We start from the raw sequence: 19,408 nt of genomic DNA, 5'->3' as shown, positions 1-19,408 counted from the left end.
CTCAGAATGAGAGAAGGGGAGAAAACTTAGCTACTAAGGAAGAATAAGTCCTCGATTGGATCTCTTCGATTAACCTCATAGGTTCTACTTGTGTGATTGTTTTTACTAATACTAATAGTTTCTCATAGTTTATATGTACCCTGGTAATATACCAGTTACTCTGAATCTATTTTTCATTGAGTACAAAATGAAACAACTATTGTTTGAAACAGTGCTTGCCTTGTCACTGGATTCTCAATATGAGGTAGAAAGTGATTGTGACATGGGTGGCTCAAAAGAGAATGTATTGTGGAGGAAGTTAAGAGCATCCTTGATCCTTGACACGATTACTTTTGTATTTGGTTTAGTAATTTTCTCCTTAGTTTCTTTTCTGTTTAGTTTCCTCTAAGTATTGTATCAAGTTGGTGCCAGTGCATGGTATGAATTGTGGAAGGAGTGCAGGAGGGTGCAGTTGATGCAACTATGCAAAAATAGCGGGCAATAGACTGGCTTTACTTGCACGAGGCAGATCCATCTGTATCTGGTTGTTCAGTGTAGCAGTGGTGTGAATGAATTGATGAACTAGAAAACACGTGACATGTGTGGCCCAAAAGAGTAATTATCGGGAGGAAGATAGGAGCATTCTTGACATAATTTCTTTCATATTTGGTCTAGTTATTTGTTTCTTAGTCTCATTTCTATTGAGTTCCCTCTCATAATTTTAATTTGTCTCTTTTCTGTTAAGTTTCCTCTCATATTCTAGTCGACACGTGACTAGCATGTGATCTAGACCAAATTGTGTAGATTAATCTACTAGTTTAGCATTAAATGAAGGGATAAGATCAAAGTAGTACTTATGTTTCTTGTAATCACCATGTGGTATCTATGGAAGAATAGGAATAATTCAAAGTCTCATAAAAGTACAGAAGTATGATTTGAAATCTCGTACCGTGTTAGGCAACATAGTCGAAACATATCATCTCGATAAATTACCGCTCAATACGGTTCGACATCATTTGTCATCGTGCCAATCATATCAATGAATGTATACATTCGACACCCCTTGACATGCTACAAAATGCATCAACATAAATTGAAATAATGCTTATTATATTTTTATAGCTCTTGTTCATACAACATAATGTTAAAATTGTATCATTCCAAATGGGATATAAAGTTTCAAGTTAGATATACAGTTGTGATCTTTTCTTCTTCCTTTTCATCTCCTTAGTCCTGCCTCCATCCCCTCTAATTCTCCATTGGCACTATACATCGAAACACTAGTACGATACGAAAATAGTATCTTTTCAATCAAAGACCGAAACTCTGGCACAGTTTGATGTTTTGAACCTTGCACATAAGTCCTTTGCTTTCTTCTCACTACTTTTGGCTAGTAAGATTGCTTCTGAAGTTTCCAAATTTATGATAAAGCCAGCGGCCATAGCAGCTATGCTTTGTTGAATGTGCTTCCTACTGCTGTTGTAGCTGATGTTGGGATGACTTTTTGATTGTTTGTTATAATATTTCTAGGAGATTTGAGGTAGAGTTGATTGTTGTTGGTTTTGTGGTTTTCAAACCTGGTTTGAGAGATGTATAGAGCTTAGTAATCTAAGGGGGGACAACTTGATTTGTTGTCTGTCAAGCTATGAGTGTAGAGTCGGGCTTAGTTCCAACTATAAAGTTACCATTGGATGGTTAGAGGATGATATGGTGCCTCACTGATCTTTTAGATTCTTGGTCAATGATATTTGCTGGATACGAGATGAAGGTTGTAGATAAGTGGCATCATGTTAATAGGGGTTATAATTAGGAGGTTAATGTTAGACGTTTATTATAGAATGGTAAGAATGTGTTTGCATCAAATTTCTTGGACTTTACCTTCTTTAATGGTTTAATAATATAGTTGACTATGTTGGTTCTGTTGGTGATCTTTGATCATTCTTTGATATTGCATGCTTGTTATAGGAAATCTTATTTTTTTTAATCAAAAACAAATAGTTGTTGCTCATTGATTATAGTGCTGAAGCAAGTATCCACCATGGCTCAGTGTGTATATGAATGTGGGTGTAGATTCTAATGGAGGAATTGTAACAACAAAGTTCCAGAATGTATGATTATGAATTGTGATGATAAAACAACAATTACATAGCTGGTGACTTGTCTTTCATTTGTTCATCAAACATATAGAGATAGATTGTCCCTTAATCCAAGATGCAGCTTTGTTGAGTAAAATTTTTACTCAGATCTCTATTGAAAAACTTGATAATTTCACTAAGCATTTGGGAGCTTATCTTCATTAAGCTATATGATATGTTCACCATGGTCGATATATTTGTTATGTGGTGCTGGTGGTACAACATAACTACCCTCTACTCTATTTTGACAAGGGACATGCAATTTGTGGATAATTAGCCACTGATAACTATTCTAATTTTTAACACAATAATAAGACTTGCACATCACTTGTTCTTTGTTTTCATGTTGATGTTCCTTATCTTTCCAAGATTTTAACTCATCATGGTGTTGACTTCGTCCAACTTAGATTATGTTAGGACAATCTACAAGGCTTTCCCAAGGATTCCTATTCCTCAAGACTTACAAGGCGATGATGATGATGAGATGCATAAACTTTCAGAAGCTTTGGCTGCTGCTAGAGTACGTGTAGAAGGCTGCTCGTCATTTTTAAGAGCTGCAATAAAGTAAGTCCAACTTTTGGATCTTTCTTGTTATTTGAATTTCAAGAAAATTATTTTTATGATAGTATTGCGACTTGGAGCATTTACCATACTGGCATGCTATATTCTTCAACCTCATTAAGATGCAAGGGAAACTTTTCTTGTGTGTTTAAGGAGAATAGAAATTTTACCGCTTGGGGAAAACATGTAATAGCTTCTCATATCTCAACTGAATTTGACTGAATATTTGTTGAGAACCATTTACTACCCTGCGGGTTAGACCTTCAACACTCTATTACATCGTCTATCAGGCTGGCTAATTTCAATCTGGGTGTAGTGAATTCATTTTGAACACTTAACACCTGGTGGGGGTTTGAGCTACTTATTCAAGCTATGTTTTACGGTTAGATTGGAGCAAAAGGGATGCAAAAGGTTTTACCACCCATAGAAGTGGTCTAAATCAAGAATCCATCCATTGGCTAGGTGATGCAAAAGGGATGATCATCTTGCCATTATCTCAACTATTTGAGATCAACTCTATATACAAATCTTATTCCTCCATTGAGCTCTATTATATTATTAATAATATTCAAATTAATTAATATTTATTATTACAATGATTGATGTTTTCTTTAGGCTCCCTTTGCTCCGTTCACCTTGGATGGATTGGCTTAAATAACAAACCAAATAAATCAAATATTTGATATAAGATTAATCTATTAGTTTGTTTTAGTTTACTCGTGAGTGTTAACCTGATTGAGTTTTATTGTAATTTATATGGCTTAGGGATAGTATTGAAAGCAATTCATAGTTTTACAACTTGAATATTTAATAAATGTTCACATTGATTTTTGAAAGATTACCTTACTAGGTCATTCCCCTTTGTGTAAGATTGTCATAAACCTCTATTCTCTATTATCTTCTTATTTATACTACACAAGTGATCTCAAATCATAACCTCCATCCAATTTCCCAAAAATGTTGCCTTCTACTGCATCCTCCATCTACAACTACAACCATTAAGTTACCTCCCTAATAACATCCGCCTCAAAAGGGTTGGATGCCTCTAGAATAAATGGTGCTGCTCAATCACATCATCCCTCAAGTCACTCTTCTTCATACTCAGAATTAGTCATCCTTGGTTTCTGTAAATTGCAATAAGGAAAACCAATTGGGAGAGATTGATTATTGCTGGACACCACTAGCAAATCCCTTCAAACGTGACCTTTCATGGCAGCTAACCTAGTAACAAGTCTCCAATAGCCCTTACCAACAGGCAACCTCAATGTATCGTGCTGGATAAAATGGCCGAAATGTATTATTCCAATAAATTATCAAAACTTGATATTACTCAGCTCTGAGATAATATCTCGTGTCGTTGTGCCACCTTATGTTCCTTTAGCATGTTAAAATTGTGAGAATATTGTTATTCTTTTTTTTTTTTAGTTTGCTTCCATACAAGATAATATCAAAATCATAGTATTCCAAATGGAAAGCAAACAGTGAACTTATTATATACTTGTGTATCTTTTTCATATTCTTCTTTAGCTTTTTCCTCCTCTAATTCACCACTGGCACCATACATTGCAAGGTTGGTATCGTATCATTCCAATAAAAAAACCGGAACACTGGCATGGTTTGAGATTTCAAACCTTGTGCAATAAGGCTACTTCTAGTCATTAAAACCACCTTCATATTTGGGGTGCCTCTAGATCCAACTGTAGCTAAATTACTCCCTACCAACACACAAGCCACCTCGATAACCTCTCTTGTAACTCATCATAAACAACCTTACAGCTTTCAGACCTACAAGATCAACATTCTCCCAAGAAGCTCAACATCCACCTTTAGTGATCTACTATACATCTAACCATGGTACAACATATGCAAGTAAAGCATCATTGTGCATCAGGTAGATCATTAAATCCCAGGAGTTGATCATATCAAGCAAAACAACAAAAGATCATACTAACCATGACTAAAATGGAGGAGATAGTGATCTGACATCAAATCATCAACTCTTCAACTAGATAATACTAAAGCACAAGACCAACAGGCATCCCTTCACCATTTTGACATATTGATTTATCAAACCATCATATCCCAATCCAGATTCATCATCCCATCTGTTATATATGATCTATTTTCTAATCCAATCAACAGAAAAACACCACCACTGGACTTTCCTTGTCTAAATCTATAAATTAGTCTATATTATTCATCCTCTTCTATAACAACATACACTGATGCAACCGCAAGATGACTCGAGTCTCACCGGCACCCCCAATCCTCTCTTGGTAGAATTACTTTATCCAGCACAATCATCAATCACTATCAACTCTTTCACTGAAACTCCATGAGCAGAACTCTTTGATCCAAGAATCTGATTCAATTGAATCAACTTACTCATCATCTGAGATTAAACAATTTGATATAGAAAGCAATAGACCATGTAAATCATGACCACTCTCTATCCATAGAAAATTAGTTAATACTAAAGGTCATGAACATCCTTATATTTGTGATTCAGAAAGAGAGATAAAAAATCTTCCTCAACCAATCAACTTGTTTCCCAACATGCTCCTGCGAACACAATGCACCCTCTATCACTCCTAGTCCAACATACATAGATACAATCAGCACTACTACAATGAACCAATGAATTGATTTCAATGATTCAGTATGGTCTTTCTTTTTCATTGAAAAATTATCCTTGTCAGATTTGGTATGGCAAATTGTTTCATCATACAATGTGAGGTAGCCCCCTCTATTTATATAAAGAATTATAAAGGAATGATGAATATTACATATAACACTCCCCTTCAAGCTATTTGAATATATTTTATAAACTCAGTGTTATATATATATATTTGACTTTAAGCCCTTTTAACTATTTGAGCAACAAATCTAATAATTGGTCATTAGAAATAGAAAAAATAAAATGATCTCCACTTTGTCTAGGATAATAATCAATTTATATAATATAGGGTTTGATATTATCATGACTTGAAGGCTTCCATCCCTTTATAAGGTATAGCCTCTATGCTCATGACAATATGCATCACTGCATCATAATAATAGAACAACACTACTTTGTAACAATAATAAATAATAATTTATTAAATAATATAAACATATGTTGACACATTGTGGCATAACTAAACCTATGTTGACTGACAGGATTAGACTCGGACTCATGCTGACAAATGAAAAATACACAGAAATTAAAGTGTATAAAATAACAATACATGCAATAGGGGAAAAGTAAGATAAATGAACTGTTTGAGCAAAATCATCATTCGGTAATACTATCTAAAGCTTGAAGATCGTCTGAGTTTGTGAATTTGGAGGTCAAAGAGGGAGTGAGTATATAAGTGCAAAGTGGGGTAAGAGAATATGTGCATAATATCAAATCATAGAAGACAACAACAAATCTCTATAAATTTTTGTTTTCATGTTCTTTAGCATCATTGCATTATTATCCCTTTCTCATTATTCTTCTTTTATTTCCTTTTTAACTAGTCTCATCATTTCTCCTCTTTGTTTTCTTTTTTACAATGTTACACATTTTTCAATTTATTTTTACACAAGCATCAATATAATTTATAAATATGGTGAATAAGCTATAATCCATCAATTAAAAGACGCGTCGTATTTAAAAGTAAACCATCTACAATCCACCTAGTATGAGAATACATTATATATAGAATAAAAACAAAGGATGAACAATTTGTAATCCACTCAGTAAGGATGCATCATATATAAGAGTAAACGACCGATAATCAAGGTTTAAAATCTTGACTCGCGTTGAGGTTTTGATCCCGGATCGGAACAATACAGTTTCAATACCGTATCGTATCGTGCCGATATAGTTCGATATTTTTTAAATATAAAATATATTAACTAAAAATAAAAATTTAATCTAAATATTTAAAAATAAAAATAAAATAAAAAATAAAATATTTTTTTAATATATATGTATAATTAATGAGATAATTTTATTAGATTTTAATTAAGCTTATCTAATTATTTCAATTATAGCTAAGAGTTGATTAAAATTATTAACATAAGTTATTTAATTAAACTTAAGTTAAAACCTTTGACCTTCTATTCCGCGCTGCAAGTGATCGCGTGATTGATTTTAAACGCATCTAGACGCGTTGCGGGATTGGAGCGAAGTGTTTGCGGTGGCCTTCGAGCCTGCTCGACGCTTCCTCGGTGGCCTTCAAGCCTACGTGATGCCTCTGTAGCGACCTTCGGGCCCGCATGACGCGTCCAGATGTGTCACAGGGCCAGCGCGATGTGTCCATGGGCGGAACGAAATGTTTTGCTTGTATCAAGTGAAACGACACAAGATTATGAACGCTGCCTATAATCTACTCGCTATAACATACATCACATATATATAAGGTGATCCATTTGCAATCCACTTGAAATGCCCCTCATATAATAAAGGATGAACTAGCCGCAATCCACCAAATGAGTAAAACATCTCTAATTTAAGATGATTGAAGCTTACAAATACGCAAAAAAACTCAAGAGTCCTTTTAAGCGCGGAGCTAATGCTCTATAATTATAATAATTTTGTTGAAAATTATATAAACTCCAAACTTATCTAACACATGAGATCTTGACCCCTCTTTATAGATTGATAGCACAACTTATTCTTCATAAAATAAACTTTTTCAATAATTTACGAAATTATGATCCCATGATTTAAGGAATATTTTTGCCTAATTTTAGGGATATATATGATTACATGTCTTTCCACACTCCCCCTTAACTTGGTGTAAAATTATTTATCATTTCCAACTTGGATACAATAGTTTTAAAACACTGAGTTACTTAACACTTATTTGCAAATTGTTTGTATATATATGTAAGAGGTACAATTAACTCACACTCTAGTTTTTCCTTCATGAAGTATATGTCAATTTCAATGTATCTTTGCTCGATTATGTTGTAATGGATTATGAAGGTGTGGAATTCTCCCCTTGAAGATAAGTTGTGGTTAAGTAAAACGCTTGTTCATTGAAAATGACATCTGTTGACTCATAAAATTTCTTTGATTAATAATGATTACACTTGCACTCGTTTTGAGTTGAGGAATAATCCAACGTTTCAAGATAGTAGAGTCCATCCCATTCTTTAGTATGTTTAATCATTGAAAATAACTAAAGGCTTGCCAAGCTCACCAATAAGAGATTAGAGATGACAATTTCCTCTGAACTCGATGGAGGATCCGATATCCGACCGGAATGGAGGAGAGTATGGAGAGATTTTTTGGACCCGATTAAATAATCTGGTAATCTGGTATGAGGATTTTTGGATTCAAGTATAAAGGTGGGGCTGGTAGAATCCTACCCATACCCGCCTCAAATACCTGATTAAGTTATATATATATATATATTTATTTATTTATATATTAAAGAAAGATTTATTTTCTCAAATCCCGATTAAATTCTAATATGTTTTTGTTGAATAATAGTAGTTGGATGGAGAAATAAAAGAGCGGTGGAAGAGGTATTTTCATCAACTTTTTAATGAAGGTGTAGGTGATCAACTTAACTTAGGTAATTTAAGCAGGTCAAATGAGTATAGAAATTTAAATTTTTACCGTAGAATTCAAATTTCAGAAGTAGAACAAGCTTTAAACGGAATGAAAAATGGAAAAGCCGTTGGGCCAGATGATATCCCGATAGAGGAATGGAAGTGCCTAGGGAAACAAGGTATTGAATGGCTTACAAAATTATTTAACATGATATTGAAAACAAAGAAAATGCCAGATCAATGGAGAGTAAGTACTCTAATTCCCTTATATAAGAATAAGGGGGACGTACAAAATTGTGCAAATTATAGGGGCATTAAATTAATGAGTCATACCATGAAACTTTGGGAAAGAGTAATAGAAAAACGATTAAGGAAAGAGACTATGGTCACCGAAAATCAATTTGGGTTTATGCCTGGTAGGTCGACAATAGAAGCTATACATCTTCTCAGGCAACTAATTGAAAAGTATCGTGGGCAAAAGCAAGATCTACATATGATATTTGTTGATTTAGAAAAAGCTTATGATAGAGTCCCAAGGGAAATTATATGGAGAATTCTAGAAAAGAGGGGTGTTAGCGTAGTATATATTGACCTAATTAAGGATATGTATGAGGAAGTAACGACTAGAGTGAAGACTTCAGGCGGATTAACTGAAGCATTTCCAATAAAGATAGGGTTACATCAAGGGTCAGCTCTAAGTCCTTATCTTTTTACACTAATCATGGATGAACTTACTGGACACATTCAAGATACTGTACCATGGTGCATGTTGTTTGCAGATGATATTGTATTGGTAGATGAGACACGTGAGGGAGTAAATGCTAAATTAGAATCTTGGCGAGAAACACTAGAAGAGAAAGGTTTTAGGCTTAGTAGAGTAAAGACAGAATATATGGAATTTAAGTTTAGCAATATTGAACGTAATGAGACAAGTATTAAAATAGGAGATGATGAGTTGTCTGGAACTGAGAGTTTTAAATATTTAGGATCATTTTTGCAAGCCGATGGAGGGATTGAGAGAGATGTCTTACATAGAATACAAACAGGATGGTTGAAGTGGAGGAGAGCATCAGGTGTTTTATGTGATCGTAAAGTGCCTCTAAAACTTAAAGGAAAGTTCTATAAAACGGCAATTAGACCTGCCATGTTATATGGCGCTGAATGTTGGGCTATGACTCGAGCACATGAGCAAAAGATGAGAGTTGCGGAGATGAGGATGTTAAGATGGATGTGTGGACATACGAAGATGGACAGAATAAGAAATGAGAGCATTAGAGAGAAAGTTGGAGTTGCATCTATTGAGGGAAAACTCCGTGAGACACGTTTAAGGTGGTACGGACATGTACTTAGACGACCGATAAATGCTCCAGTTAGGCGGTGTGAAACTATGACAAATACGCATATCAAACGAGGGCGAGGTAGACCAAAAAAGACTTGGTTAGCAACAATAAAACAAGATAAAATTTATTTAAATATAAATGATGATATAATAGGAGATAGAGCTCAATGGCGTAAAAGGATCCATATAGCCGACCCCACTTAGTGGGATAAGGCTTGGTTGTTGTTGTTGTTGTAATAGTAGTTGGATGGATTATTAGCATAAAGTTGATGCTATTTTTATAGCATAATGGTGTTGGGATAAATTATTTTTAATATTTTATTATTTCTTCTATGATGTTTAATTTATTAATTTTTATCTTTAATCTTTTTTTATTTTCTTAAGAATTTGGTAAATATCCATAGCTTCATCGAAATAATTTATATTTGGAAAAAAAAATACAATTGTAGGTGTTAATAGGATATTTGGGTAGGGTATAGATATCTGATCCTCCGATGGGTATGGGGATAAAAGTTGAATACTTGATGGGGATGAATATAGTAAATGAGGATGAGGACGCAGGATATGAAATCTGACCCAGCCATCCCTATAAGAGATGAACCTTTTGACCTCTTCTAACTATGTTGTAGCTTCTACAATACTTTTGAGTGATAAGAAAGATCGATAATGTAGATTGAGTCATGGTTAGAAGTCTCATATCGTGTTGGATAAAATAGTCAAAACACATCATTCTAATAGAATTACCAAAATTCGATACTTTTTGGCACCGAGACAATATCTCTTGCATTGTGTCAATCATGTTGACGAGTATTATTTCAAGCCAACACTCGACATCCCTTAGCATAGTAAAATTGAGATAATATTGTTATTTTTTATGTTTTGTAGTTTGTCGCTGTACAAAATAATGTCAATTGTAGCATTTTAAATGGAAAGTAAACATTGAATATAACCATGGATTGAAATCTGAGTCGGTTCGTTCGATATCGATAAAATTTCTTGTTCTGTCGGTGAACCGACACCAATGGTTCTGGTTGGGATGCTGTTTAGAGGCGTCGCTTGGGACCGACTTCACCTCGGACTGGCGATGCGTCCAAAGGAGTCGCCCGGGTCCGACTACGCGTCCGGAGGCGACGCGCGGCTTGGCGATGTCTCCAGAGACATCGCGTGGGTTGCATGTGCCCTGGTCGAGTGAAATAGTGATAATACGGTGTCGGGACGTTGTCCGAAGGCGTCGCTAGGGTCTAACGACATCTCTGGAGGCGTTGCGGGGCCACTCATGTCTCCGGAAACGTCGCATTGGTTGCATGTGCCTCGGTCATGCAGAACAATGGTAATATGGGTTTTTAAACTTAGGTTTTTAATAAAAACTTAAATTAATAATTTAAATAGGCTTAATTAAAACCTAATAAAATCTAATAAAATTATCCCATTAATTTAATATATATATATAAATATTTTTAAAAAAATATTTTATTTTTTATTATTTATTTTTAAATATTTAGATTAAAATTTTTATTTTTAGTTAATATATTTTATATGTAAAAATATCAAAACTATTCTGGTACGATATGATACGGTATTGAAACTATATCGTTCCGGTTTGGAATTGAAACTTTGGCACGACTCGATAATTTAAACCATGAATATAACTATATAATTTATCTTTTTCCTTTTCATCTCTTTCCTCCTACCTCCAATTTACTATCAACACCGTACATTGGAACGTTCGCACGATATTGAAACGATATCGTTCCAATCAAAGACCGAAACACTAGCATGACTTGAGATTTCAAATCTTGGGTTCAGCAATAGAAAAAATCTAGCTAAGGCGGGTGAAAAGAAAGAAAGAAAAGGTAATGAAGATCGAGTAAAAGAGGAAAATGGCCTATGAAGGCCAAAAATAAAAGAGGAATCCAGCTACGAAGGCTAATAAAAGGAAAAATCGTCAATGAAAGCCAAACAACAAGAAATATGAGAAACTAAAGAGTTTATCTTTTCAAACAAAATGTGTTAATGCATCGTTAGCAAGAGAAGAATTATTGTTAAGACAATAATAAAAGCTCTTGGATAAGTGCCTTAGATTTAGGTGATGATAAAATCTCTATCTTGAAGATAATACGATTTCCTTGCCATTTGATGATCCAAATGCATAATGCAAACAAATTTCGAAATCTGATGATGAGAAATCATTATAAGCCATCATCAGCAAAATTAAAGTCTCTTTAGCTAGCTTTATTCCTTTCTTGATTTGAATAAATGGCCACATGGGAAGCCCAAAACCACTGGGGCAGATTATTCAAGTGCAATGCATTACTGCTGATGTCATGGTCAAGAAAACGTCTATCCGTAGGTAAATCCTCATAACCTTCATATGAAAATATACTTCCTCCAGGTGGCAGCTATGGCGTCAAGGAGTCCAACTTCAAGCAATGGGCCTACTCCCTCAGAAGCTCATTTGTTGCAATGACCAAGGGCATGATACGACACATAGATCATGACGAACATTATTGCTTCAAAATACCTTCTTCATGACAACCAAGATTATGGATAATGCAACAAGAGTGAATAAGTCTTATGCCGGCAAGGTGTAGTTCATCATTTCAGTACTTCAGGGGGTCAAGTGCTTCTGGCTTTCCATCCTTCCAATACCGCAGGGCATCATTGATCATATCTACAGTATCTATCGATCCTTCATGTGGACGTCCAAGCACCCCCAGTGTCTTGGGCATATATGTGTCGGTTGAAGTACAAGGGAGGTTTGAGATTTAGAGACCTGCAAGTGTGGAACTTGGCTCTCTTGGCCAAGGTTCTATAGCAAATTCAGGAGCAGGGCACACTATGAATCAAGTGGGTTCATCACACCTACTTGAGTCGTTGAGATCTTTGGACCTAGCAAGCAGTCTATTTAGATTCCCCTATGATCAAGTATTTCTGTGGAACTTGGGCTATAGGGTCACCAGAGACTGCTTGCATATTAGTGGCATAGGTTAGCTATACTTCGTCAGACGACCTAGAGTGTGGAACTTGGCTCTCTTGGCCAAGGTTCTATAGCAAATTCAGGAGGAGGGCACACTATGAATCAAGTGGGTTCATCACACCTACTTGAGTCGTAGAGATCTTTGGACCTAGCAAGCAGTCCATTTAGATTCCCCTCTGATCAAGTATTTCTGCAGATACGAGATCTCATCTTAGAGGCTACAGGGTCACCAGAGACTGCTTGGTAGAGATTGGCATATTAGTGGCATAGGATAGAAGGGTAGCCCGAGCGTATGACTTCGTCAGACGACCTAGTCCTAGGATGCCTTGTGCTCAGATGGTGTGGAAGACTTATTTATAGTTGAGTCACGCAGTCACTTTCTGGATGTTGGCATTGCGGAGGCTTCCCACTTAGAGGTGTCAATTCGGGTGGGTTCGGATTGGGTCAAAGTAAGAATATTGCAAAAAATTCCAACCCGAACCTAACCCGAGCCAAACCTGAACTCAGTCCAAAAATCCTAAAGCTGCACCTGAATAACCTGACCGACCTGAATTTTTTTTTTTTTGCTATTTTTCCTTATAATTCTTCACTTTTATCTCAATATTTCATCATTCTCATACTAATATTTTGCTATTGATGTACATAAAACATCTTAATTTTCAAAATAAAATTTGAACTCTAAAAAATCCTAAATCCGAAATTCAGGTCAACTCGAACCCAATCCAACCCAACCCGAACCCTCAACCCTAACTTGATATTTTTCAGGTTGGCTTGGCGAGTCGGGTTCATTTTTGACATCCCTTTTCCCACCAGAGATAGACATGATTATCAAGAGGACTGACAGTACACTTTTTGTAGGTAGGCGCTTGAGACACAGGAGCATCTATTCTTCCAGTGCCCCTATTGTAAAGCTATGACGAAGGATCCAAGGCTGGCTCTACATGCGTCCAGAGATGTCCACATATCGTCAGACGTTTTAGAGTTTTTGGCCAACACTACCATGGTAGCAGGACATTGACAAAGGCTCGTCACTTGGCCTTGTCATCAGTGATACACTATATATGGAGGGCATGAAATTGTAATTTTTTTATGTGGGACAGTTAGATGTAGAAGGGATATATAGGAGCATGCAACTTCATGTATATAGCTCTTTAGGCATCTACTCAGATCAGACATCAGATATGAGTAACACTAAAGTCTCATTTTATACATTTTGACACATGATATACAATTTTTACTTATCAAAAAAAAAAAAAGCTGACATCCCTTATGAAGCATTTGTGACCAATCGAAGCATTCTTATAACAATACAAAATGAAACTATGGCAACAACAATGCAAGTGACAGGTAGATCACCCAAGCACACTGTTGAGGCCTATTCCACTAGATCCACTAAAACCCATAAACAATTCAATGTAAGCAAAGACATCCGGTGCACCATTACCAAGTGATAGAAGAGCAATGCGAAAATTGTTAGAGCAGACTCGACATATTTGTCAGGCTAGGATAGAAGTAATCTGCAGTAGGATTGCCAAGTAGGTAAAATGCCACCATCCATATACCATGACCAAGCACAACATATCTTAAAGCCGGAAAGTTTTGGCTGGTACAGTAGAAAAATTCAAGGTAATTGAAGAACTTGTCACCACATTCCACGTGTGACCTCGTGTAATTGCACTTGGCAATGAAGCCCACCTACTGAGCTATATTGGAACAGAGATTCGGGAGCCTCCAACTGCCTCTATCTCATCTTTGTTCTTTGAAATCAAAGACTTAATAGACAAAACCTTTTCAATTAATTAGCGAAGATGAATACCAATTTCGTGACTGGATGGATAGGAAAAAGTAATCCAAGCCTTGTTGGGTGAACTTATTGCCGAAGACATCATTCCAATTGAAGAGGAAGAACAATAGGATCAAGGAGCAGGAAACATTCAACAATGCTCGAATCCGGTAACCATGCAGTAAGTTCTCTACTATCTTGACAAGCCCTGATAAAGAATACAGTGTCTAGAATTAGGAGAATCCAATGCGATTAAGGTTTGAAGGAGTGTCGAACGATCTGGAGGCGATGCAACTATGGAGGGCGACAAAAAATTAATGGTGCAATTAGGGTTTGAGATCACAGCTGTAATGTAATTGACTGCACTTTTGTCACATTCTTGATTCCATTTTTGTTGCCCTACTCCTGTTTTTGATGCCCTACTCGAGAAGGAGATTAGGGTTAACGGTCCTTCATTGGCTGCAACAGGAGCGATGGTTAAGGTTAGGAGAGACAAGGTTTGCTCTAATACTATATTGAAAATTGTATTAACTCCAAACTTATCTAATACATGGGATCGTAACCTCCTAATCTCTCTTTATAGATTGATAATACAATAGGGATACACAAGATTACAAAATCACGTATTCCCATAATTTTTTTTTGATCTTTTTCGGACATAAATAGTCACGCAATTCTTATGGAGTATAGAACCGAAGTTCTGTGGTGCAAACGCTAAATTTATTTCCTTGTTAATTTAGTTTGTGAAATCACGCAACTAATGAAACCACATCAGCCCAACTAATGGACAAGCGACTGGGCTCGAGAATCAGGAATGTGGACAACCAGGAGAATGATTACTGGTGGTTGAAAATTGGTGGATAACTTCCTGATTCAGTAGTGTAGACAACTTGTAATTGAAGTGATTGTTGGTTAAGGATTGACTGACTTCCTGAATTGGGACTGCAAACGACCTGAAATCAAAGAAAACAATGACTGCTGTTGACAGATTACCAGGCCCTAGTGGACCACAAATGGCTAGAATCCAAATTAGCTAGCAGCAACAAAGAGCATAGTTGAAGAGATGCGATAAGCTGCTGAAGGCAGAGCCAGAACCCAAAAGTAGCTAGCAGCAACAATGAAGAGTTGAAGAGATGAGCTGCTGAAGGTAGACAGATTTTGTCTGGCAGCAATGAACGCCTTGTCCATGAACGCATGCCTCAGAGGTGGAAGACACAGTGCATGGGATTTTCTCTCAGAGAAGATGAAGTGGGAGAGGCATGGTGCTTAGGAATCTTGTCGCTATGAACAGCCAGAGAAGATCCTTTGTAAAGATGTTATGAAGAAGCTATCAGCTGCTCTGATACCATTTTATGGTATGCGGGGTGTGGTGGAATTATTCTATCATGCAAATCTAGGTAGTATCTTTCTACTTACGTATAGGAATTATTAAGGAATGAGTAATACTACAAATACATCTTGCAACTGTGCATTTGCATGTTAGTCCACAAGAAATTATATACTTGAACTCTATGTTCCTTTCCAGTATCTGGATGCCTGATTCAAAAGAATAATACAAGGTTTAAGAGTGAGATACATGTAGTCTTCACAAAGCTTTAATGTTTTATGCTAATTATGAGGTCAATTATCATCCTTTCTCTGTTCTATAATTTTTTTTATACACGGTGAATTAACTTTTCATACTTGCATTGCTTAGAAATCTTAGATATGCTTTACCTTGCTCAAAAAATTGCTTATAAATCTTATAATCTTTTTGCATTCTATTTGATTCATGGTATTCTCATTATCCCTTTGTTTTCCCTATTCACCTGCCCTTTCTTTATGTACACAGATCTTAGCTTACTAACCAATTTTTTCTATATTTATGGTAGTAATGAAGTTTATCATTGTTTCTAGGTGGTCAATTGAATTTGGGGCTCCCAAAAATGGATCTCCCCAGTTGCATGATATGCTAGCAGAATACCTTTACTCTGAATCTCCTGAGATGGTATGCTAACAATCACAATTTATTAAATGGTAGAATTGTGGGAAAAATACTTATCTGGATTTTAAAATTCCAATAAATGTATACTATGTTTCCTGGTTTCATTTTAAACATTCACTAGCTTTAGGTTAACTTAATTAAGTTGAAATTTTAAAAAGAGTTTATACTATATGCACAGAGTCAGAGAAAGAATCAGTATAATTCTGATATTTAATTTAAGAGAAAAATTAGAAGATATCAGAAAAAGAATAATTAAATTTCTAATGTTAACTAAAGAAATAGAGATAACTTTTTAATTTTTTTTTATATTTTAAGAAGCTAATATATCTATTAATCTTTCATCCTACTAAAGAACTTGAAGATAAAACATGTTTATAACAACAAAAGTGAGGTTAGGATTCTAACATCTTCTCAAAAGAGAAATACTTAGAGAGGAAAGTAAATTTTTGGTGTTGTACTCGAAAATATAGGAGAAACATCCAGTGAAGAGAGAAGATGTTGAAAGAAAGAGAAAATAATTGCTCCTATAATCTTGCAGCTAACCAATAAAAGGAGATGGATGAAATAAAATTTTTAATGGTCTTTTAACCATGATTTAAAATTTTGAACTGTATCGGAGTTTTGATTTATGATCAAAATAATACGATTTCGGTTTCGTATCATATTATGCCAATATGATTTCGTATTTTTTAAATATAAAATATATTAATTAAAATTAAAAATTTTAACCTAAATATTAAAAAAAATTTAAAATATAAAAAAATAAAATAACTTTTTTAAAAGAAAAAATGTGGGATCGCAGAGGCGTCATGATCCCGTGGAGGTCATTGTAGAATCGCGGTAGCCTCCACGATCCAACAGAGGTCGCGGCAGGATCGTGACAATCTCTGCTACCCTGTGGAGATCGTCGTGATCCCACGGCGGCCCGCGGTGCTAGTGTCGGGCGATGGACAAAATGATAAATTTTGCCCGTGGCAATGGACAGAATGATAAATTCTACCCGTTTCATCTGACATGGTATAAAATTTTAAACCATGCTTATAACTTTGAATCAAGGGGAGGAGAGAGGAAAATTTATAGCTTCAAGATTGAGATTTTCTTTGGAAGGAGAATTAACTTGGATATATTTATGCTACATGTATTTGGGGAAATTAGGTTAGTTCTCCCTAAGTACTACCTTCTATAAACATGCATATTCATAATTGGAATATCCCCCTATATCATGTAGGTCCCTAGTATTCACATTTAGGTCTTCAAGACTCCACTTAAGCTGGATTAAATTTATCATGAAATTTAGCTTGTTACAAATACACTTTGATCCTAGTAGCATATTTGATAACTTTTCATTGGAGTTGACAAATGATATAATTTTGTTGGATTGCACCTTCTCATTAACAAAGTTACATTTAATGTTAATGTGTTTTGTTCTCTTGTTGAATATGGGATTACAAGCTATGTACATGACAACTTGACTATCCCAGTAAAATGTTTTTTTTCTACTTCTTAGGAGCATGTCCTATCTCTGTAATTAATTCCTTAACCTAGATAAACTCACGTTTCTAGCATAACTTTAAATTCTGCCTCTAAACTCGATTTGGCTAAAAAATCTCCTTGTTCTTTTAGGAAATTAGGTTACCTTCCTAAAGGGTACAATACTATGATGTGAATCTCTTATCTATGGTAGAACTTGCCTAGTCGACATTAGTGAGATCTGAAGGTGACCTTAATCTTAATACAAGAGAGTTCTAGTTGGAGCATTCTTTAGTTATCATATAATTCTCTATGTTGCCTCTAAATGGTCATGACATCAGGCCTACTCATTGCAAACATTTTGTTTGGTCTTGTATTTGTGATTTTGAGGTCATTTAATTATCTAAAAGGTCTTTTGCACCTTAGTCAATGGCTTCTCCAGTCTTGGTATCAACTTGACATTTAAATCTATGTGCATTCCTTTTTTAATGTTGACCGGTTTGGGTCCATGTTATAGATTTGGACAAAATTGCTATATGGACCTGAACTGGTCTAAGTTTACAAACTCTTTGGATCTCTATATGCTATTTTTCAATTTTGAGTATTATAAGACCATGTAGCAGTGTTGGCTAAAACTGCTATATGAACCTAACTCGTTTAAGTGCACAAATAAAAAGTTCTCTGTGTTTTTAGACTCTTTGGAGACACTATATGCCTTCATTTTCTAATTTAAAATAATTTACAACTATATAGTAGTTTTATCCAAAATTATTGCTCCTAAACTTCTTTAAATTAGAAAAAGACCCTTCAGAATCACCATATATCTTTCTTTTCCAATTTGGATTTTGATTTGGGCAAAGGATTTAAGTTAGGTCTTGTTTGTGTATTTGATGTGTGTGTTTGAATGTGCAGGGACTTTTAGGAACACACATGGAGCTTGGAAAACTCATGACTCGATGAGATCAAGTATATGGATATTGGCTTGGTATGACCAAGGTGACACACTTAGTGGCTTAGAGGTTATTGAGATTCAAGAAGTATGGCATGAGACATTTAAGGGATTGCAGGATTAAGAACACTAAAGTGGTACTGGAGTAGGTTAGTAGCATGATGGCTTGAGGTCTGTAAGTGATTATTAAAGGTTGCATGAGGCAGACCAAGCGATCGTAGGATGAGGAGCATCGAGGCAATGAGGACGTCAGTTAATGGAGGCGGACTATGTATGTGAAGAGGTGAAGGATGACATGTGGAGGAGTCAATTGCTTGTGCACATTTAATGGATCGAGTAACTTGATAGGAGATAGTGGAGGCCAAAGTTAAGCTGCAAAGGGTAGGACACTGGTGAGCTTTGTGTTGAATCACCTGTATCCATAGGGATGAAAAGTAGGGCTCAATATAGACAAACTCAACTTTAGAAGTGGTTGTAGTTAAATTACCAATTGATTGGTTTTGGAGATCAGTCACCAGTTGATCGAGAAACTCAATATCCCAAAATGTTTTAAAGTTTGTGGTTTGAGTAGTCGAAGGATGATGGACATTAGTCAACTAGTGGAGCAGTTGATTGGGGTAGTTGATTGGGTCTAAGGAGCCAATGACTGAGTAGTCGATTGATGACAAGTAGTTAACTGATGGTAAATGATTAATCAATTAA

General features: G+C 35.5%; 1 protein-coding gene and 1 pseudogene across 1 annotated transcript in view; one reads left to right on the top strand and one right to left on the bottom strand.

The window, feature by feature from the left end:
• Window positions 1-19,408, top strand: part of LOC141829481 (protein GET4) — a 42,421-nt gene that overhangs the window by 10,603 nt on the left and 12,410 nt on the right. Inside the window, exons 5-6 of the mRNA XM_074716963.1 lie at window positions 2,522-2,678; window positions 16,200-16,290. Coding sequence (XP_074573064.1) covers window positions 2,522-2,678; window positions 16,200-16,290 — 248 coding nt within the window. The remainder of the gene's footprint in view (window positions 1-2,521; window positions 2,679-16,199; window positions 16,291-19,408) is intronic.
• Window positions 11,766-15,491, bottom strand: LOC141828852 (cation/calcium exchanger 4-like; annotated as a pseudogene).

This window comes from Curcuma longa, chromosome 5 (assembly GCF_044706935.1).
Source record: "Curcuma longa cultivar G26 ecotype Majalengka, Jawa Barat chromosome 5, ITB_CL_G26_1.1, whole genome shotgun sequence".
Lineage (NCBI taxonomy): Eukaryota > Viridiplantae > Streptophyta > Magnoliopsida > Zingiberales > Zingiberaceae > Curcuma > Curcuma longa.
The sequence above is the reverse complement of the archived record's forward strand: the minus strand, read 5'-3'. Positions and strand labels throughout refer to the sequence as shown.